Below are 24055 nucleotides of genomic sequence, written 5' to 3'. Positions count from 1 at the left end.
TATCAAAACAAGACTCATATTTCGATTTCTCGCGCAATGAGGAAAAGGAAGTTATTTGTGTGTGATTTCGCAAGAGACACATACATTACTCACAGAGCTTCATTGTTTTAGTGGATGTGTTTTCTAACAAAGTGTGTGAGACCCATTGATCAAACAGGAGGATATGCACTTCCTGGTTACATTTGATCTGTTTATTAAAAGTGTTCTGGAAAGAAAAATAGCAGGATTCGTATTAGAAACATTAATTATTATATAAAAAAAACGTACTGATAAAAGGCAGTGTTACAAAAGCGGAAAGCACTTTGAGAGAGGAGGTGACAATGCTTCAGAGAAAAGAGAAGTCAAGGAAGTGGAGTTCACTGGGATTTACCAGTTCAGACCGAGGAACTAGATCTGTTTCCATGATCCGATTAAAGAACTCTGTGTGAAAATTTGACTTCCCGTTGCCCCTGAATGCATTTTTTATAAGCTCGGTCTCCGTTTGAATGCACGAGTACTTCCCTGTGAGTGATTCAGAACTGCTGAAACTTTAAATAATAAACTTATTAATGTAAAAAAGTATCAAATAGATTTATTTTCATCAATGATACATTGTAAACAGGTTAATAAACAGATAGACTTTACAAAATACATCTTATTCAAGCATCACATATACATATTTAGAGTTAGAGGAATGATTGCCTTTTCGAGCTCAGTTGGTCCACGTGAGTTACAACAGGTTCATGGTTTTTTTCTTTCACCCTGACAGTTTGTTGAGCAAATTCAAAATGTATATATTAACGTCACAAGAGACGTAATATGTGAACAGATATGTAAGGTAGGCCACCTTAAAGTATTCAGCAAAGACCGCACGGTGGCAGACGGGTAGGAAACTGACCATGGTCTGAAAAATTCAATTCAACCCAAACCATTAAATCCCCACCGCCCACAGTCAGAGTTCAGCTATGGCTTCGACCACATTTTAAAAAACAGATGTTAAAAAGACACTGAGGACGCCTGAACTGTGCGCTCTTTTTCTGGAATTAACACGTCATCATCGAAACGCACTGACTGCAGAAACAGAGGCTGTGACACAAACTTCACAACTCAATCTGCCAATCGAGTGTCAGCAAAGACAACGCGTGGTTACAATTAAAATGCACAAATCACACATCTGTGCACGTGTGTGATTACATCATCACTGTGATGTAAACCTCGAGAGAAAGGATTTCTATACATTAATGATACCAGTGTTTAAGGCACAGTCTTTACAGTTGGCCGACTATTGCCGAATAGATATTCTGTAAAAATGATGCACACAAAAATATATCTGCCATTCACTCATGACATTACATCAGCGTTTCCTGATTTGTTGAACAGAATTCGGGAATTCGAGAAGTTTGATACACTTTACAGAAAAGTGCAGCTGATCCCTTAGATCTACTGAGGGAACTAGCTTGTGTTGTTTATAAAGTAGCTGTGACCCTGCCATCTGTCTTACAGACTAAAAAGTGCTAAAACAGACCATCAAGAGTATTGCAACAACTGCCATCCACAACTTGACCTTCAGAGTTTCAGTCCACGTTCATCCCAAGACGTGCATTTCCTTCTGATTCCAAGTCAAAAAACTTTCTCTACAAACTGCATCAGAAGAAAATTACACAGGGACAATACTCCATTCAAAAATCCACCATTTTAACGTGCTTACACATTAAAACATGACTTATCTTCTGAGTCCCTTAATGCTGCTACTGTTACCAGTTTTTTGAGTAGGCTCAACGTTCAAATTAGTTTTCTATGGAACCTCAAAGTGTCCGATAACCTTTGAAATATTTATATAAATTGTTAAAACTCGACAATTTTTCATTTATTTTACTTTTTTTTAGCAATTATTTTGTCATTATATACGTTTTTCTTACAAATGTGCTTTTGCAAAAGTCTGCATTTATATTATATTAGCATTTTTCTACATGATAACGGTGGCGTCAGCATGTCTCCAGCCTCTCAGCAGACGCTACGATCGCTTGCCAGAAAGGTACTGATAAGTAGGTCCAAGTGTCGCGCAATGCTAATACACCAGTGTTAGCGGCCTTTTTCTGACTCTTGTAAAGACAAAGCTAAAGTAAATGGTTAAAATGATATTTGGTTATAAAGGTAAGAAGTTAAACTTTAGCTTTACACCGTTAAATGATCTGAAGACATTACAGAATCATTTATATTTGTGATTATCCAATGTTAGCCAAAAACTGTCTGAATGCTGCGCTAGCTAACGGGAGCTAGCTGTAATAAAAACTTTTAATTCAAAATAAAACAGGTACTATAAAAACAAGAACGATGATATAACATTTTTATAATAGTGATATGAGTTTTAATAAGTTATTTCACAAGGTACTGATTAATATATATTACTCAATTAATTCATATGTCTATTTTAATTACTTACTTTTATTTAATAGAACACTTTGTGGTCTCATAGTTCACCTCATATTCTCACACATTTATCCCAATAACAATTTTACCAGATCAAGGGCAACATTATTACGACAAGTGTTTTTGAATGGAGTTTGTTGTGACCTTCTATCCATAAAAGAGAAAACGGCACGGAGCTAAAAACCCAGACGACAGAGTCCTTGAGACCTCGAAGATGCCTCGGGTCTCAGAACTCCTCGTCCTCTGAGCTGAGGTAGTTCTGCTTCTTCCTCACGTTCCAGTGTAAACACTGGGCCAGGCTCTCGAACCAGTCGTTGACCGGGTCCCGGAAACAGATGGAGGGAACGGGGAAGCAGGAAGTGGTGATGGTAATACTGAAACGAAAGAATAAGGTTTCGTGTCACAAAGGCTCCACCCGAACGGGGAAACAAAAGTCCAGGTACGTGCAATCTTAGAGAATAAAAGAGGAGGTGTTGACACCAGATGCGGTTACTTCCTTCTGAAGCAACACTGGGTATTTGTTAAGTGTGCTGCAATGACTGGAAATGACGGGCAGCTCTTTTCAAGAAGCAGGAAGATGATTATCTCTAGATGAGTTACATAAAGGAAGAACCTGGATCTGCACACGGGGCACTAACGACCTCAAGCCCATTACACAGGTTTATGAGGTTACGCAACAAAGCCTGTCAGCTGCATGGGGGGTTAAACTCATTATCCATTACACAGTCCCTGGGTTTTTTGTGCTTCGTTTACTCTGTGTGTTTGCCGTCTGTGAGGCTAGCGTATGATAATCAGCTCGGTATGCGGACTGACCTGTCTCCGTGGCAAATCTCTTGTCTCTTTCTTCCATCAAACGACACCCAGGCTGTGTTTCTGGCGTCACGTGACAGCATTATCTACAAAAACAACAAGCAAACAATGCAGAAAAGTCACAGAGAGAAGACGTTTTTGTTTTGTTTTTCAGCTGAGAGAAAACATGTTTTGCCCTCAATGATCAGTTGCAAAGAGATGTATTCAGTACTATTCAAGACTACAGGGTCAAGCAGAAGGTTTTTCTTTGGAGTAAATCACTCAATTCTCCATTTGCTACAGAGCATTACGATATATTTACAGTAATAATGTTTCATGCAGCATGATCATTAGACTAAAGTTGCTTGCTAGATTTCATGAACAATGGGTAAAAGATATCTTGTACAGACCAAATTTACAAAGATATATTTAAATCAAGCACAATCCTGGCACTGAACCTTCTGTTTGAGGCCAATTTTAGGTCTGAAATCCTTCCTCTGGCCCATGAAGTTTAAGATTAAGGATTTAAACACATCCAAACAGAAAACAGGTCGTGTGCATTAGGAGAAGTTGAGAATGAGTCACATTTTCCTAGATAAGTTAAGTTGTTAATGCTTAGAAGTTGGCTACCTTTGTTTCTGAAGCTTGAAAAGAAAATCCGGATGGCTTATTTGTTAATTATTATTTGTAATTTATGTTGCTACTCTGGTTTCTGCTCTCTTATTCTAAATATTGGTGTCCTGTAAACCTGTTTGGGCTGGGAATATCACTTACGCATGACCTAATAATAAAAATCAAATCTTATCAAAATTGAAATAACTGAATTAACTGAAACTCATCCAGCAGTCAGACTCATTCACCTCTAACATGATAAACCTGCCTGTCTCTCTTTGGACAAACACAATTATTGATTAGGATTAGGATTAGGATTGATTACTAGGATCTTAAATTTGGGTTGTAGAAGTGGGATATCATATGCACCTTCTGATGTCCGCCAAACTTAATACGTTAAATAAATACCTTGAGCTCCACCCCGGCAGGCACCACGATGGGTCTGAAGGAGAGTGAGTGTGGGCAGATGGGGGTGATCATGATGGCGGGGACGTTGGGATGGATCATGGACGCTCCTGCTGCCACTGCATACGCTGTACTCCCTGTAGGTGTGGAAACTATCACACCTGAGAGACACACACACAGACACACTCAGTGACCTTTTGAGGAACTCATTGTGTTTTCATTGCAAGGACCAGGGTCTAAATTAAAGGGTGAAAGTACAAGAATTTTCGGGGCGAGGATTTACTGGGATGACCATCACTGTTCCTTCACAATAAAAGCATCATCTCCACAAATGTCAACTCACCCAAAATCATCCCATGGTCTTTTTTCAAATAAGCCATCGAGACAGTTTTTTTCATTTATGAACTATTAACCGAGACATCCGGGAGAGTTGCTAACAGTCTGACATGGCTAACACTGATTTGCTCGGGGCAGTACGGTGAAGGCAATAAAGCGGCTTTTTTAACCTTTTTTGTATTTGGTATTCTACTTGAATGGACTACAGGAGGAGCTGGTATCGGGGCCAGTTTGTAAGTCTTTAAAAATACTCTTTTAATAAATTACGGGTTCGCTAACTACGTTGTTGGTGTTACTCTAAAAACCAAACCTCTGCAGTAGCAGAGGTTTGGTTTTATTTTGAGCAATATTAGTGGTTAAAAAAGCCTTTTAATGCCTTCACCGTACTGCCCTGAGCCGGAATTACACTTCAAATATGACACAAAAACAAATGATACGGCCTGTATTTTATAGAGAAGTTTAGGAAAACATGGGGAATATTTAGACTTGGGCCACCTGCAACTTAAAGTTATTTTCATAATAGTTTTTAATTAATACATTAGTTGTTTAATCTATTAAATATCAGAAAGATGATATAAAGCAGGGAAAGCAGCATCACATCGGGGAAGCTGGGACCAGAAAACATTTGGCATTTCACTTGATAAACAACAGATTGAATATCAAAGGTTTTTAACTTTTAACTCATTATTGTAATTAATAATAATTGCTTAAGCACTAATTTAGATCATTTATGCATCAAGTTCCCAAAAGGAAGTGAAGAAAGGACACTTTAGTTTAATTAATTACAGTGTGTGACTCACTATAAGGGCGGTGCACAACAACAATACAGGACATGAACGAAATAAATGAATTAAACTACTATACCACACCAACATTCTTAAAAGAGCAGTGAGTATTTTGGTTGGCTACCTGTGAAATATTTCACACTGGTCTCAGCATGTGCAGGGCAATTACGTTATTATCATGATTACTCACATGGTGGATTAATGTGCATATTTAGTTGCAAATGAATATTTGATTTAACCCACCGTGTGAGTTTATTTGTTACATGCTGTGTAGTTAGCTGCATGACGCTCATGCAACCTGCAGTTTGCCTGTGCGAGCCAAAGAGACTCAAGGACACAATGTGATGTGATGTGATGTATGATTCATTTCCCAAAGACATTAGTGACTCTTTTGATGGATGGGAATCTTTTATATTCTTTTAATATTTTGCTTTAATGTTACTCTACAGTTTTATAGATATATTGTATTTCTCTCTAACGCCATATTAACATCATCTACAACCCCACTCTGCCATATTTCTGTCGTCATGTTTACTCTGTCGTTTGTCCTTATTAACTGTCAGCGTGCCGCCCATAAACTGTACGGTTGAAGTGGAAAAGAATTTCCCCTCAGGAACAATAAAGTCTGAAGTCTAACGTCTAGAAACGTGTGGAAAACCCACTGAAGGTCAGAGGAGCAGAGACTAAACACCGGCCTCGTCACAGACGGTCTTGTTTGGGCTGTCAGACTGGTTTTGGGCTGTCAGACAGGTTTTACTCAGAGAGTCTTAAATACAACTTATGTGTGGATGTGTAAACGTTTGACAGCGTTCCAAGACTGATGTGATATATGGGCCTGTTTGACCTAGTTTTGACATCCGATAACAAGCGTACAGCTCTCAGTCTTTTCCCACCTCGCAGCAGAATGTGTCCTCAGTGACCACTTGTTATTGGCTCTCACTTTCACGCAGTGAAATGCAAATAAACATGTACATGATTTCCATTTGTATATCGATAGTAGGGCTGGACCCAAATATTCAACTATTCGTTCATTAGTTTGTTCATTCGTTCGTTGGGTAAGTATTGGTTTTCAGTTTGGTGATTCGGATATTGTTTCGTTTTTTTATAACACAATACTTAAAAAAAAGAGCTTTAATTAAACTGAAAGACACGTGTTGCAGCAGTGTGTTTATATTTCAGCTCAGTGTGAGAGTCTTTAATGTGTTTCGCTGTTTTTTACGGTCACTTTTCTCTCTCCTCTTTTCTCTCTTCTCTTTTCTCTCAGTCCCTAAGTTGTTGCGATGCTACCTAAATCAGCTGCTCTGTTTCAACGATAGGCTTATAAGACATGCATGCATGCTGAAATTAATTGCACTGTTTGGAGCGATTACCACTAATAGGCTTCTTATTTATAAATTTCACTGAAACACTGACGCACTGTGCCGTCCATCTACAGCCGTGAACGGAGACATGTCTGTCGGAGTTTAGTTTAGTTTTATTAAAGGATCCCCGTTAGCTTATGCCATAGCAGGTCGCTAGTCATCCTGGGGTCCACATTCCAACAGAAAATACTCAATACAGTCCAACAACTTAACAATAAAAATGCATCATAAATACATTACAAAATACATTCTAAATACAATACAAGGGTGCAGCACAAAAGTACGTTACAAAATACCTTAAAGAAGTGCAGCACATAGTGCATTTAACATTTTAGAGAAATAATTAAAAACAATACCGCATTAACCATTAACCCTGAGTCAACCACTGAAAAAGTGCATCTTTAACCTCTTTTTGAAGGATATTTTGCTTTTTTCTTGACTGATGAAGTGGTAATTCATTAAATCACTAAATATTACTCGCTCTATAAAGTACTGTTCTTTTTCGCAAATTAGTTCTTAGGTGAGCTTGCACAATATCACCCTTACCTGCCTTCCTTGTATTATGTCTATGCACAGTATTACAAAAATAATTTGCTCTCTCATGAACTCCGGTCTGTGCATTCTCACTGTGTTTTCCACATTGAGCCATGGTAGGCTAGACTCCATTTTAAGAGTGCTAGTTCTAGACGAGAAACCTAGAACAAGCCTAGCAGCCCTGTTCTGTACAACTTGTAATTTTGTCAGATCTCTTTTCGTGGCTGAGGCCCAGACCACTGAACAGTAATCTAGGTGGGATAATATTAATGATCTACAGACTTCTTCCAGGATATTAAATGGTACATATGGTGCACATTGTCTCGTTAAATGAATGCCCACCCCCCGACACTTTTAAAAGCGTCTTGCGCTTTCCTCCACAGATCACCGCAGGCAAACATCCTTATTTTTAAGTTCATAAAATGTGCTTCCATAATATTCCAAACATTACACACACACACACACACGCACACATACCGCTGTTGAAGACACGTTATAACAGAGCAGTCGGATGTGTGTAGAGATCTGTGTGATTTTACTGTTTTCTGCTAATATTGGTAGCAGAGCAACAGAAAGCCTTCAAATATTAATGAAAATGTTTTTTTGGTAATTGTGTTGTTTGTGAATTTCAATTGTTACCCTCACAAAAATCATTATTACAGCAATGTGAGATGACTTGTGAAAAAGCGCTGCGTACAGCTCGTCTGTGTGCTGATGGACGTAGGTTTTCTCTGTCCAACAGCGGTATTTGTTTGTGTAATGTCTGGAATATTTCAAGCACATTTTATGAACTTAAAAACAAGGAAGTTTGCCTGCAGCGATCTGTGGAGGAGAGCAGCGAGAAAGGCGTTTTTAAAAGTGCCTGTGTTTAGCTTTATTTTATCCTTTCATGTTTGTTTTCAGCTGTATAGGAGTTATGTTAAGTTAAAATAAACCTGAACAAAACGACGTGCGACTTTTATTGTGAAGAAGAGGGGATTATGGTGGTGATACAGCGCAAACATAACTGACTCCATGAAAGCATTTCCATGAGATGATCTGCCCACTCACCGTCTCCCTGCACCGTGGTGATGAGGTGTCCATCGAGGAAGAGGTCGACGTTGGAGAGGTAGGAGGAGGGTCCTCTGTCCACCACCACCTCGTTCAGGACCTGAAACACACAGTTACGTGTTAACAAGTATCTACTCGACTGGATGTTTCAAACACCTGGGCAAGATAAGACACACACACCAAAGAAACGTTATTCATTTGTCAAGCAGAATCAAACAGAACAATCATTGCACTTAACCCGTCCTAAAGGTTAGGAGCAGTGGGCAGCCTCACAGCAGCAGCTATGAGCTTGAAGGTACAATGACATGCACATTAAAAAGACCTTTAACCTCATACATGATGACAGTGTTTACCTTTGTGGTTCTTTAACAACATGTTACGGGCCCTCAGGCAGCTGGGTGAGTCATGAGGATGACACCACAATGACTCAGCTGTTTTGACTTGTTCACAGATTGATATGATGCTGTTGTGCAAATTGAGGTCAGTGGGGTCAGAGCGAGGTGTCTGCGGATAACAACTTAAACTTAAATTTCTCAGAAACATTTTATGTGAAGTAATTTGAGGGAATGTCATTTGAAGATTGACAGGTTTTTTTTTAACATCACACAGTTCATTGTGAACACATTGGAAACCTTTCAGATACTAGTTCCTCCCACCTTTAAGCTCCATTGCCCAGAGAACAACAGTGCACACAGCTCAGGACTGTGTTCTCTGCATAGTAACATAATAATATGTAAAGGTCCGCTTGGAACCCAACTCCTGGTTAAAATAATATAATTGTTGTAATAATTTCCCTTAAAACAGTTTTATACTAAAGTTTGTACTTAGATGAGAAAAACTTACAACATTACAGTACAACACACACAAGCCAGTTTCTGTCATAACAGTGTTTTTCCTGAATCCGTAACAAGTATCATGGTGCAAACTATCTGCAACTGTTGAGCAGTTTCAACAGTCATGATACAGCCCTCAGGGTTGGTGAGTGGATTACACCACATTCTGCAAAATGAACATCTTGGCAAGGAGACTGAGAAACTTAATGTTCCCGAACGCTAAAATGTTTTTTTATGTGCTCCAAAGAGCTGGTTTAAGCTGCAGATATTACCTGATACTGCACGGCTTTCCGGCTGCTTTCAATTTCCCCATAAGTCAGGATGATGTCCTTCTCGTCAATTCTGGCCTTCTTCTCCCAGTTCTCTTTAAGCACCCGGACTCTCAAGCGGCTCCGCAGGACGATGGCAGCATTACCTATAAACAGTGGAAATATATGAAGAATCTTTTGACTCGTGAAAACTGGAGCACAACGTGAAGAGACATGTTTACTCTGTAGAGAGAGACAGAGGCAGACAGACAGGTTAGAGAACATTCGGTACCTTCAATTATTTGGGTGACTTGAGACTGGTAGGTGTCAAACTTAAAAGGTGTCAGGAAACCCAACGAGCCCAGGTGAAAGGCCATAACCGGTGGAACGCTCTCCTACACGAGCACAGAGGAAAGAGAGGACTGTTTGTGTAAAAACACTCAATTATTATTTGCATTTGTATTTTTAACGTTGCAGCAGGAACACCCGGCTGAATACCTGGAAGAGTGAAGATGCATACAGCAAAGTTCCATCTCCACCAAGACAGATGATGAAGTCTACGCGGTTAGAGATGTCATCGAGATCTGAGAAATACAGAGACCTTTAAAATAACTCATCTAAGATCCTGTTTTTTTTAAATACAGTGACTGGAAAACCTGCTGAATCTCCTACCATCTCTGAAAGTGCAGAATTTCTTCGTAATGGCCCCAAAGTTTTCGTCGTCTGAAATGGCGGGGTCCTCCAGAACTTTGTTCTCCACATAAACAATCATGTCTTTCACCTACAACACACAAAAACCCGGATCAGCCAGACGGTGGTTTCACATTATCCCAAACGCTTCCAGTTAGATTCATTGTTGACGTCGGTGAATTTGTGGTCACACCTCGGTGAGGAATATGCAGAGCTCTTTGAAAGGCTGAAGCAGACTGGCATCTCGTATCTTCTTGATGACAAGGACACTTTTTGGCGGCTTGTTCCACGTCAGTTTCTGGCTGGCGGGGTCCTGAATGTGCCTGAACACACAAACAAATCTTTAAACGATCACTTGATGAGGATTCCCGCGTTACATCAGCGTAGAGCTGAGCATTGAGCCTCGGATCGTGGCTGATGTAAGATCTGTTAACTAACCGAAGCGTCCTACTCTTCATCATAACCAGGACTGCTTATCCAATTAGAGCCTCGAGCTTAAAGTCCAGCTCTGTAGCCACTGTGTTTCCATCCAACACTTTGGGTAGAGTACCTTTAAAACCACAGGTAACGCCTGCGGACATGTACCTAAACACCTGATGCCTTAGATGTAGACAGGGTAGTTAAAAGAAGGGGAACGAATAAACAGGTCGGAATGGAGCGGTTCTATTAGTACCATCCACAACTTCTGACAATGTAAATGCTAAACTAACCGTTCTAGCGTGTAGCAAACTAAACGGAACTGGACTGCTTGGTGGAAACGAGCCTGCACTGCTGGCCCCCCTGATGGACCTTCACCTCATCTCAATCCATCACAGCACAGAGTCAGGGATATTATTAGCACAATGTTTTTTTAGAGAAGAAAAAGAGGACAAAAACTCAGCTCTTGTGTGTGTTCTGAGACGGCAGGCCAAGAGCCACGAGTTGTGAGGACGAACCCAGAGGATAGACACAACATGCAAATGTGTCAGCTAAAACTGGAGGCATGAAAATCTAAACCCCCCAGGGCTGAACCAAGGATTATTTAACAATACCAAAGTCTGTCGTACACATGAGGCCATCACAAGTCAAATTGTTAGTTGTGGCAGGCAGGGTTACATCATACAGGCCAGTCTACATTTGGCAACCATTAGCTCTGCTTTAAATGGTTTGGCATTTACACCAATCACTTGTGGGGAATGGTGGTTTCAAGCCTAGTTACAAAAGACCGTACCAATCACCGAGACTAAAGGAGAGAAGGAGCTGATTCCTAAATACACAAACGATTATATTATATCAGAAAACATGAATGGAACATTCAAGTTCATACACTATTGAGTGCTTCATCCGTGTCACATTGGTTTCGCTGTGAAGACCAGCTGAGGTCCTCCCAGCAGCCTTGTGTGAATTAAATACAAATGAGTTTTTTCTCATTTTATGTAAAAGTAACATAACGTGCAAGGATCAGAACATAAAGCGTTGTCCAAATGATGCAAATATCATCATAACCCAGTTCGCCGCTGTTTATCTAAACTACTATATAAAATACTGTAGAAAAATGTAAACGATAGACTTTTTTTATATTGCTTTCATGATCTGGGCGTCTACAGGTCGATATGACTATTGTGATTATAACACCACAACTTTCAAAAGATATTCCCTCAGGCATCTCAGATAACATTTTATTGAGAAGTTTGAGTTAATGTGCTTGTTATTGTCAATTTAGACATGAAATCATGAAATCTAATATCTTAATTCATACTGATGTAAATCCATTGAAAGACAATAAATGATCATGTCGTCACCTTCTTAAAATAATGGCATACGCCATTTTTTTTGCCTAAGTCAGCTCTTCATGAACCAGGCCACCTCTGGTAAAATCACCTACATCCTCAGTTGAACAGATCATGTGATCCTACCCTATCCCTGTAGTTTCAGGGCCTGTGTCAACAGTGTGAATTAGACCATTTTATTTTGTCCAAGTCACAAGACAGAGTGACTAAGGTAATTTTATAAGCTTTTAAGATGGCGTCTGTTTCGATTGAATCAAATTCTACCTAGCTCGTGAAGTCATTCCCTATTGGTAAGTTTGAGTTTGCTTTACTGAATTAAAGGGCCCTTCACAGCCAAACTTTCCTGTCTCTGTGTGCTCCACTAAGATTTTCAAATGTTTGTGGCTTACTCTTCCCCATGGTCTGTCACAGTAGTGGATAAAAAGTCACTTATTCCAGAAGTTATTTGGCACAAGTCGGGTTTGCGTAAGTGTTCGTAACTTTGCATAAGTCGTCTAATCCTCTTAAGTTACATAATTGAATGACAGCATTATTTGTATGTCAACAGTGATCTACTGTATCGTCATAACCTTTTGTGTTAAATGATTGATCAATATCATATACTCTTTATTTGATTCAGTTTTTTCAGTTTTTTATTTTAAGAGGTAGATATTGAATTCCCGCGCAGCCCTAGCTTTAAATATTGAAATGATCAGGAACCATACTCAGTAATACAATCGAGCATGCAGGTGTTCTACGACACTAACCATAGTTTGGGATAAAACACACCAGAGATGTAAGTCAAGTCCAAGACAGGGTCCAGTCGAGTCAAGAGTCCAGAGCAAATCGAGTCCTATGGCAAAAATATCGAATCACAATTTTGTCACAGTTTTTCACATTGATTTTTAATTATTTTGCAAGTTAATGAACAGTGCAATCAAAGTATTTCCCTGTGTAAAACCAAAGCCCTAAAAGAGAAAATATACTGTATAACAAAGCATTTAAGCCAAATCAGATTTGAATCAGTTTGTGCAATTTTGCCGACTCGCCGCTTCACTCTCAGCAAACTACCTGGTTTACAATTGCATTCATGTTGCACGCTTTGAAAGCGCCGCTGCCCATGGACGGAGAACAGCTGATCATGAAGTTGAGATGATAAATTATCGAAACAAGACCCCCTTATTTCACTACGAAACTTAAATAAATGTATTGTTGAAGCTTAACAGGCCAGATAAGGTACATTCAGAAAAAGTTGGAGGAAATGACTCTCACTGCAGTGTGTGTGGGACTGTGTGTCTGTGGCAGATTTGGGCGTTTGTTAAGTGATGGCGTTCGCTCTTTGTTAAACACAGTAGTAGTCTGCCTGTGCACAGCGCATTTATCTGTTTGTCAGGAGCATATTTTACAGCTTGTTCCACACATTCTGTGAGTAAGTGTGAACAGACAGTGTTGATGCGACACGATAGTGTAAACCTGTGAGGACACCGTAGCTTTGTTTTCATTTTGTTTCTGCTACTCTCTCAATCAAACAGGATGGGGGATGAGAAATCCCAGTCACTGCCTGAATACAGTATGCCATGTGTCTGTGCAGAGCATAGAGCAGCAGTGGATAGGATGTGCCCTATAGATGATACTACGATTTCTCGGCTGTGGCAGATTGGCAACACGTTCTGATCCATTCACAATCTAATATCGTCATATCGCCCACCCCCTAATAGGCAATAGTGTCTTTCCTATTCTACTATAGTGATTAAGGAGTTACTGTTGATCACTCTTGTTTATAGACCCATCCTATCTTCTAACATCAAACTAATCAATGCAAAGAATTAAGGCAACTTTCTGCATAACTGATCAAGAATCAGCAGCCAGGAACAACTTGACCAGTTCTCAAGTCTTTAAAACAGTGGTCTGGAGTCCTACAGCCCCGTCTCACACACACAAAACTCTTCAGCCCCAACAAATAACATGAGAACACAGAATCATTATAACATATCCTGTTCCTGTTTCTTTGTCCAACAAACAAAAAAAAAAAAACTAATACAAAAGCCCAACCAAATAAAGCCTTGACATCACACAATCACAAGGCAGTAATTACTAACATCAGATTATATTGTACCGCACATAATTTATTGTGTCAATACCCTTCTACATTTAAACTTTTAAAAAGGTACCACAGCTGCAACGAAATATTCAAATCTAACAAAACATTGCCTTAATGAAGTGAACCTGATTAGACCAACTATGGACCAGCTGTGCTGTTCTGCTTTCAAATACAAACAAGGGATACAAATCAAAACTTCATTAGCATTTGAAGCAGTGATGAGCTGTGATCTATTCATGTGCAGTTTCTCCTCTGATCACCTCAAAGCATCCACACCCTGACCTTCCCCTTTCACTCTGTCCACACCACAGGACCATGCTGTTACAACAGCCAGCAAACACTGACACTTCTCAACTACTAAACCCCGATAACAGTCACCGTACACAATATCGCTCACTGCAGTGACGCTCTCTGATCTTCATCATCGCCGATTGATGTGTCACATATCAAACAGATTCTCTTTTGAGAGAGAGACAGGGAAGAAGATGCTCTCACCATTTCCACACTTTGTTGTCGCTGAGGTTCCCAGGAGTGTCCTGTGGTACGCACTGGTTGAACTTCATGGCTGTCCACATGTAACAAGGATGCTGTTTAAGGTTGACTCAGCTGGAGTGCCGGTGGCCTGCTCTGCTCATTCTACCTCTAACTACTTCCTCTATTGAAACACATTGTAACAACAGCAGGAGCAACTGAGTCAGTTCACTTGTCGGTGAGTCAGCCCGGGGCTGTCCGAGAGGCTGGGCGAGACGCTGTGGTCTGCTCCGGGATCAGCTGGATCCCCGAAGCTATATTTGTCCCAATGAGGAATTAACACTAAAGCTTCCTGCTGCTTTCTGCTGCTCTCACTCATCTTAAAGTCGACTTCAGCTGAGCCCAGCCCACTCTGCTGAACACGCCCATCCTAGGGAAAGCTCTTCCTTATTGAATGGGTGGGATTTACTGCAACGCAACAATGACAGACTGTTCCTGTGTAATGACAGGTATTATAACCTGATAAGTCATCTCTCTTATTCTTCTTTATTTTTTTTACATGATCACTTATTTACCTAAGAAACCACAGGATGACAGATGCTACATGGACAACTCACACTGCATTTCTGTGTAAGATTAACAGAAATGCAACTGCGGATTTTCATTATTGATTATTCTGTCAATCTGTTTCTCGATTAATCCATTAGTTGTAGTTGAAAAAATGTGGATCGGTGTTTCCCAAAGCCAGTGATGATATCCTCAAATGTCTTGTTTTGTCCACAACTCAAACATATTCACTTTACTGTCAGAGGAGGAAATAATCCAGAAAATATCACATTTAAGAAGCTGGAATCAGAGAATTAGAAAAAAATTTCTTAATAAATGACTCAAAAGAACTAACCGATTACTAAAATGGTTGGCCATTAATTTAATGTTGACAACTGATCGATGAATCGACTAATGATTGCAGCTTTACAGATTAGTCACTTGTACTTTCTATTTATTAAAAAAACAAAGATTGATATCCTCCACTTAATAAAATGTCAACGTCAAAAGTTTTCCTTTAAAGAATAAATAAATAACTTTGTTTTCATGTAAAGCCTGCCACAAATATCTTCTTTTTATTTTAGGACCCATTTTCAAGAAGTGACCGTGACGGGCTACAGGAAGAGGAAGTGCCAGGTGAATTACAAAAACAGGGCTACGAGGGTAGATGACGTTATTATGCCTTATGGGAATACAACAAGAAGCACTTGAGCTTCCTACGGTCTCATACAGTCACCTTCATAACTTAAGCATCACCTGTGACAGTGATCTGAGAAAGCCAGCAACAGTTGGAGTGTGCCAGTTAATAAAGATCGCATAAAAAAAAAAAATTAAATGTGGAACACAGTGTGCTGAAGAGACTGGCTCTGAAATGTCTCTTTGGGTCATTGTCAGGTTTGTTTCAGGGTGTGTTTCAAGGCGGGCGGAGATTCTGTCTGTAGTTGAACGACAATTGATGTAAAAAAAACAAAAAACACAAAGCTGTACCTTGAGCAGTATCATCACCACACCCTTCCGTAGAGAATGAATGGAGGTCATTTTGGCGCCTAATCGACTTCTTTGTTGGTTCAAAAATTCAAAACGCATCAGGACAGTATTTCTCTATTGCAGCCCAAACTTTGCTTTAGGATAAAGAAAGCCCGGTTTTGCTACCCCCCCCCCCCCCCCCCCTCTAGCAACTACTGCAAACAGTGCCAGCAGCCACTTGAGTGACAGAGGGAGTCAAGAGGCCAACAGACCGAAAACACCAAGAGTCTTTCATATCTCTGCGCACCGACTCATTGCAACAGTGTTGCACATTAAAATGAACACCTGCTATCTATTACACAATCCAAATGCAACCTTTAATAAATACTGCAGGCTTTAAAGGTTATGCTGCATTCAGTTGTAATTGGAAATCAGGAACATCCAACTTCTGAGTCAGGCTTTTCGCAAGGGCAGAAGTATAATAGGAACATGTGTGTGTGTATGGATTTAAGAGGGTATGGTATAGGTGAGGAACTGGAAGTAGAGAGGTGAATGTGTGTCAATTAAGTTTAAAAAAAGAGCAGCCACTTACGTGACTGCAGGTGGACATTAAAATGAACACCTGCTATCTATTACACAATCCAAATGCAACCATTAATAAATACTGCAGGCTTTTGTTAAGGGTCCAGCTTCTGTTGATTATATGTCAGAATAATGCTGATATGATTGTGTTGGCATTATGAAACAAGATGTGTTCTATTGCATCAACAGACTGAACCAACACCTCTCTCACACAGTCTGAGCAAACACTGAGAGTTAGATTAGTGTTATTTCTGCATCTCAAATGTGAGTATTTCTTTATTTTATTTGACTTTTGTGATAGCAAACTACATATCTGTGTTTGACAAAGTAATCTCAAGGGCTTGCTTACTAGTGTTTTATCAGAGCTATTTACACCTTTTCCAACAGGGATTGCAAAAATATTCGTATGTGTGTGTGTGTGTGTGCCTGTGTGCATGTGTGTGTCTGTGTGTGTGTGTGTGTGTGTGTGTGTGTGTGTGTGTGCGTGCCTGTGTGCGTGCGTGCCTGTGTGTGTGCATGTGTGTGTGTGTGTGTGTGTGTGTGTGTGTGTGTGTGTGTGTGTGTGTGTGTGTGTGTGTGTGTGTGTGTGTGTGTGTGTGTGTGTGTGTGTGTGTGTGTGTGTGTTTGAGGTCTGGAAAAAGTAATTTTCGTCTCCACTCAAACACTCTCTTAGAAAGTAAAGTGACACTTACGGCTCTGTACTCACACACTGGATTTAACCTGAAGCTGAAATGTGAAGCTGTTTACATCCACATCGGATGGACAGTGCAGGAATTGTACAAAGCCCAATTTTATGAAAACAAAACGTAAAAAATTGGAGTTACCATAAACTATAAAGTTATCATCTGTAAGATTTCCATCTAGTCAATTGTCTTTTAGGTTCCTATCAATCAAAGAGTGAGTTAAAACAATGGTGATTGATCATATGGGACACTAATGAAAGCACTTGTTGCCTCCTTACCAAATATTCCAATCTGAGTGTCTGTGGAGAAATTACCTCGCTAAATGTAAATAGGCCGCCATGTTAGTGACGCTGCTGACAGCGGTTGGTCTGCCAGCTGAGCTTGTCATTAACGGTTATGCTGCGTTCACTTGTAATTGGAAATCAGGAACATCCAACTTCTGAGTCAGGCTTTTGTGAGGGCAGAAGTATAATAGGAACATGTGTGTGTGTATGGATTTAAGAGGGTAACATATAGGTGATGAACTGGAAGTAGAGAGGTGAATGTGTGTCAAAAAAGTTTACAAAAGAGCAAAAAAAAAGAAAGGAACCGTGAACATGTCAAGATTATGACTTTAAATAAAACGATCATGTCTTATATCTGGTCCTCAGACCGACTGGGAAGGCGTGTTTGACTCAAATGAGACCAACAGTCATGTGACAACAACTCAGTGAATCGTGAAATGAACTGCAGAGGGCATTAAAAATGTAGATAATACAAGTGTATGGCATTTTTTTGACACCTGCGTGTAAAACGCAAAGGGAAGCTGGTGAAGTCCCTCTGCTAAAATGTGAGGTTGGACACTGGGGCCACCACAGAGAAGGGATTTCCCCTGCAGTGATTCAGGGTGGCTCCAAAGTGCGATACGTAGCATTATTCCATCTACATATGGTATACAGAAAAATATTGGCGAGTCAGTCACACTGTGGCGAGTATAAATGAAGGGGCGGAGCCACAGGTTACTAAACAACAGCAACAGAGAGAGAGAGTTGTGTATGGGACTACAGACGTTTTGATGAGGACGGTGCGTCGGCGTTGCTCCGTCGTGAATGCAAACACATTGTTGCCAGACAGTGTGCAGTGTTTGTTTTTTTTGACAACCCCGAAGTTACAAAGAGGATATTTAGAAATGTCAGTGGGTGACTGGCTCATGAGGTTAACAGCTTCTCAAAAACAACCGATTTAGCAGGAGGCGACGGTGTAAACGGGTGTTACAGGGAGAATGGGTTTTAAAAATGCTGTCGTCAGCTGCTCTGTTCACTTTTGAGCCAAAAGTAAATACGAAGAACATGTTTGATGGCGTTTTCTTCATATTTGCCTGATTGAATGATTCGGCCAATATTTGCAGGCGTTGTACCAGACTGTTGAAGAGGGAGCTGAGCTTTAGGGCGCAGCTTTTGATTCTACCGGATCTACAATCCCATCCCCACATGAGCTTTGAGCAGTTACTAAAAGAACGACATCGCGGACGAAATGTCTTGTGGAAAATTGAACTCATGGTGTTCTTCCATGGCTGCCACTGTGATGGTCAGTTAATGTTAGATGCATTTTCTTTCTTGGTCAAGTAAAACTTTAATAAGGAGAAGACTGTTTATTTTAGCATTGAGCAAACTGCACAAGAGCACTGACGAAGAACGGGTTCGATGTTTTTAGACGCCAAAGACGTCACATTACTTTACAGCCCATTGACTCACAATAGGGAGGGACGGTCAAACTAGTTTGTTTTTCACAGCTGCACCGGCTTGGTGTTGTGTGTGTTATTTGTCACATGTCTTTTCTTTTTAACGACACGTGTTAAAATATAAAACATTTTGCCAAATCTCAACAAATGTTTTTGAGTTCCACTGTTTTATGAAGTACAGGGAAAGTGCTGTTCAGGCTTACACGGAAAGTTATTGCAAAATAAATAAGCGCTGTTCGATGGCTAACTGTTCTAGCTAAAATGATGGAAAGAAAGATCTGATATTCTGCAAAAGTGTTACAACCGAGCCCCAGCATCAGAGTTTTGCCCCAAAACATGTAAATGCGACAGCAAGCGGCCTTCATGGTTTTTGGCGCTGCACAGACTAAAGTGACACTACTGTGCAAAGTTGTACAAAGACTTGTGACGATTATTGAGGGAGAAAATGTCGCGGTTTTCACGATCATTAATCAGGGAATTTATCATTCGACACAATGGAAGAAAGACGACAAACAAGCGCTTTTCTAAACTAAAGCACCAGTCCTCATTTTATCGTTTTTTACGCACGACATTCGTTTGGTCCTGCAAAATAAATATGTCAGCCTGCTTTATAATGAAAATAGAAGGCTGAGCATGTACTCTACGTATCCTCACAAGATTCAAGAAGTAACAACAGTAACACGTTGTGAACTTCTCTGGTAGAGTTTAAGCAGTTTTGGTCCAGCTTAGTAACGTCACATTCACTCTTTTTTATCTTGATAAAAGGGCTGGATGATTGTCTTGAAGATGTTGGACCCTTTGCAGTCATCTTCCGACAGCCAATTTGCAAATTGGATATCAATATTCTACAACAACTCCCTGGTCATTAGATATCCAAAATCCCCCTGCGCTGCCAATTTCAGTCTTTCAGTCTGATATAAGGCTGCCATAGTGGCCCATTTGCCTTTCAAACGAACGCCAATACAGTCGCAGTTTAATTGGCCTGATTGGTCATCCTCAAACCACGTGTCCAGGCTAACTTCTGCTACACATGGTACCACCCACTCGGTCCATCTCTGACAAAACAAAACATTCTCAACATGAATCTATCACAGTAAAAATCTGTTTGCTTTGCTGTCAGTTCCCTCTGACATTTTTACAGCTCTACCCAACGCCTATTTCTCACTCTAGTCTGACAACTACTCACACACAAAACACACGGGTACACACACCCAAACGTGAGGACTTGTGTTCACAGGAAAATAACAAGCATCGGGGTACCATAGCTTTTATAATTCTTACAGTTATGAAACCGTGACATTATTGCAAAACCAGTTAATTCAGAAAACCCTACTCGTGACTGAGAAAAACAACAAGTACAAACACTTCTTATGATACAGAACCCACTGGGCTCCGTCCGACTTACATTACTGTGTGTGGATTCTGGAGCATGCATGCCTTCGGGCCGAATGTGGTCACAGGGCTTGGTCCATGAAGTGACTGAGTCCTCCTAAAAGACAGACAAATATTTAGGTTAAAGAGACAGACAGGTATGTGTGCAAAGTGCATTTTGAAACAGTAGAAGTTTCCTTTAGTTTCACTTGTGGTATTTGAAAAGAGTCATTTACAGGACGCTGTGAGGCAAGCCGGAGAACATCTCTAAAATTCCTCAGTTCTAAATGACTCTTTATGTAAAATTTCTGATCCAATAAAGTGCACTTTCATTTCTCTGTTTTGAGGGAAAAAAAGAAGTGAAGCCCTTTAGAGTATCCGAGCAAAAGGATTTCTTTAATCATCGATATACTGTATATGAGGTTATTTCATACACTGTGGGTCATTTTTGTGGTCACCACCAGTCTTTTATCGAATGTATTACATGACATTAAACGTTATACATAAAACAACTACATATACTCTGACCTTTGGTACTGAACAATGGTTCTGGTGCCCAAACTGTGTCAACACAATTCCTGGCAAGTGGTAATAATACAAATTGTGAAATGTTTGTAAAACAAACACTTGTATCAGTAAGTGAGGAAATAAAGTCCAGCAGTTTTAATAACGATTAACATTTAACACATCAGATATTTCTGGACCACAGTGGAAAAATCCCAGCACACCCTGTCTGCGTACACTCTGTTGAAACAATACGAGTGTGTCGGGGTGAAAGGTTGTGACACTGAGCTATGGTGCAGCACTACAAGATGGCTGCGGCTATTAATATATAATATATAACCACAGACGCCTTCACAGTGCATCACTTCACTCAGCCAACAAATCCTCTTAGCTGTCTGGTTCTGTGAATTCAACGTCTGCTGTTTACTGGCTCTCGGCTAAAACGTTCTAATTATAGCGTACACTTAAAGCTATAAAAAGTATCTTTTTTTCATATAATCTGAAATTGTCACTATGTTCTGACAGCACAGTGAGACAGATGACCTGTGTAAAAGTCATGTTGCTCTGCCACTCTGTCCGATCACCTTTGAGATCCACTGTGCCTGACCTACAACCAATCAGAGCGGAGGAGTCTCTGACGCAGCGTCAATAACTGCTCATGAACTCTGATCAAAGTGTGAAATTAGGCAGCGCTGATCCAATATTTTATAACACAAATGGACTTATAACACAAAACAAAACAAGAGCTTGTTTCTGTCTTGGGAATCTTGTTTTCATTATTGTCGGGAGCCAAATAAAATGTGATATATTCCCCAGCCATACCAAATGATATCCTGATAAAATCACTCATTCAGTTTGTTTTCTTTGATGATCAAAGAACTGTGAGAGGAGAGCGACGCCTCTGACTTTTTAATCAACATAGATTCAGATCATGAGAAGCTTTCAGCCGGGGGAACCCACTTCATGAGTCACATAAGAGTTTCCTACAGAGTTGTTTGTTTACCTCAACAGCTTTCTGTCAAATGTCACAAAAATCACAAGTGTCATTGCCAAATTAGGAAGAACTCAATAAAACTGTCTGTGGGAGTCTATTGCAACATCTGGGACATTTCCTCATCACATATGGGACGATGTCGATTGGTCCTTTAAAGGACATGTTACGCCTTCTCACTTCTCCTTGTAAGAAGGAGAAGATGTCATTAACAGGCGGCAGACTTAAAGCATGCGGCTGTGTGCACATGACCAAAAAATTGTTATTAATTATGCTGAATTATGTTATTTAGTTGCTGAGGCTATACTTTGGGGGTGGTTGGTATACGTTGATTAGTCGAGTAATTGCTCTAAATGACGACCACTGAGGATGTTCTTGGTCGACCAAGGATGTCCTTGGTCGACCAAGAACATCCTCAGTGGTCACCCTTGGTCGGGGGCAGCCCTAATAGTTACTAACGTAACTAAGGTTCTCAGTCGAGTCCAACTTACTAGGATCACAAAACTCAGATCGAAATTTCAAACTAGGCAACGCTGATGAAATATGAAACAAGATTCTGTTACTGTATTACCTATTTGTCCCCTAAATTTTTTTAGAAACACATTAGTTCAAAGTACACCAGGCCGGTGAGAACATCATTAAAAGCTAAACAACAGCTTAATAAATATGATCTATGGGTTCAACACCGACCTGTATTCAGAGGAGCTGCCGTCTGAGGAGGTGCTCAGGCTGCGGGTCTTCCTGTTGCGTCGAGCCAGGCTGCGTCCGGAGACCTCCCCTCCATCACAGGTGGAACAGCAGTACGGGGCAGTTTCCACTCTCACATCCTCTCCACCGTCCATCTCAGACAGCCAGGCTACAAGTAAACTGACAACACAGTTCAATTAATAATGCAGCTCCTTCTTTCTCTCCATTCTTAAAGAGTGAAAATGAATAACTGTGAACCTGTAACCACTACAGATAGTAACAGTAGGGATGCACAATTAACCAGGGAACTACAAAAGAAAATATAAGTATGTGCGTCATTGGCTTTAGATGGAGTAAACATACTTGTAAATAAATAAAACAACAATAAATAAAAATAACTCGTCATCAGTTCCATATTATCTAAAGGTCGGCTTTGTTGTGTTGTTTTGATTTGAATATATTCATATATTTTATTATAGAAAGTGAGATAATAGTCTGGAAACGACACAAACATCTTTCCACACTCTTTTCTCTTTTCCAAACTCATCCAGACCTGGAAATGACTCAAGTTAAATTCCATACTTTTACATTACTGCGTAGGAACCCTGAGAAATTATTTTTTATATATAGTATGCTTAGATGAATAAGAAACAATCCGCAACTCGGCTAATGTTTGACTTTCAATATCGGTCTAATATCATGTTCTGGGCAGATTATAGAAATGCACCACTGATAAAGTGAAACTATTGAAGTCTTAGTTGCAGTTCAAAGTGCTGCCGACATTTCTGTTTTAATCTGAGATTATAAAGTGGTGCTAAAGTCACGTGTGGTCGTGTGTGATGTCAGATAAGTGACAGAGAGGTGTTTCACCCTGTGGCTGGATACACAGCTACAGTTAGCTGTAACTAACCAACGTTACACACAGTTTAACGCGTGAGAAACCGTTGTCATTTATAGCTAACGTTAGCATAGGAAGCTATCAAGTCTCATAGTTGACCCCCGTGTCCTAAAACCACACCTCCACCTACAAACACGACTGTTAATCGGATGAACGGTGATCCAGATGGTCGAGTGTTCACAGGGAGCTAACGGGGCTAGTTAGGTAGTTAGCTTAGCCGTTAGACACAAAGCGGTCAATAAAAAGTTACCTTTCACCACAACGGTACAGGGTCGACACAGATGCGGGGCCGCAGGCTGCCGGAGGATCACAGGGAACAATGTCTCGACATTATTTCATTAGATAACAACAGTGTTACAACACGGAGCTGTCAACAGGCAGCTCAGCACTTCCTGGTACGGACCGACCAATCGGAGGTTCTCTGCTTGATGACGTCATATTGGACGACTTCGTCACACTGAGCGGCGCGTGCCTTTAAGAGAACAAAAACAAAACAAAACAGTGGAAATTCACTTTACTAGTTCTTCAGGGGAAGTTTCATATCCATAAATCTAAATGTGTCAAATCTCTGCCAAACTTGAATCCCTTCAAAATTGAATTTCGTAACTATTTCGAGTCTGTCCGAATTATTAATAATAAGAAATGTAATTATACCACTAAACAGTTACTAGGATAACAATTTTAACAAAATAGCCCACTTTTTAATTTAATTTATTTTTATGTATTTATTTTTGC

At 40.2% G+C, this 24055-nt stretch overlaps 1 protein-coding gene across 2 annotated transcripts; it reads right to left on the bottom strand.

Moving 5' to 3' along the window:
• Positions 1-604: 604 nt before the first annotated feature.
• On the bottom strand, positions 605-23709 carry nadka (NAD kinase a). Of its 2 annotated transcripts, XM_083920716.1 has the most exons (12): positions 23571-23709; positions 22426-22602; positions 20275-20358; positions 10246-10375; positions 10035-10143; positions 9861-9946; positions 9655-9757; positions 9387-9529; positions 8282-8381; positions 4219-4376; positions 3223-3305; positions 605-2783 (listed from the first exon to the last, which is right to left on the bottom strand). In XM_083920716.1, the coding sequence occupies exons 2-12, from the start codon at positions 22575-22577 to the stop codon at positions 2636-2638; spliced, it is 1296 nt and encodes a 431-aa protein (XP_083776842.1). In that variant the 5' UTR covers positions 22578-22602; positions 23571-23709; the 3' UTR covers positions 605-2635. The 2 variants fall into 2 exon arrangements, with proteins under 2 accessions (XP_083776842.1, XP_083776843.1); XM_083920717.1 differs by lacking the exons at positions 20275-20358; positions 22426-22602; positions 23571-23709 and adding an exon at positions 14397-14647.
• Positions 23710-24055: the final 346 nt, after the last annotated feature.

This window comes from Echiichthys vipera (assembly GCF_963691815.1).
Source record: "Echiichthys vipera genome assembly, chromosome: 9".
Lineage (NCBI taxonomy): Eukaryota > Metazoa > Chordata > Actinopteri > Perciformes > Trachinidae > Echiichthys > Echiichthys vipera.
This window is presented reverse-complemented; position numbering and strand designations above follow the sequence as displayed.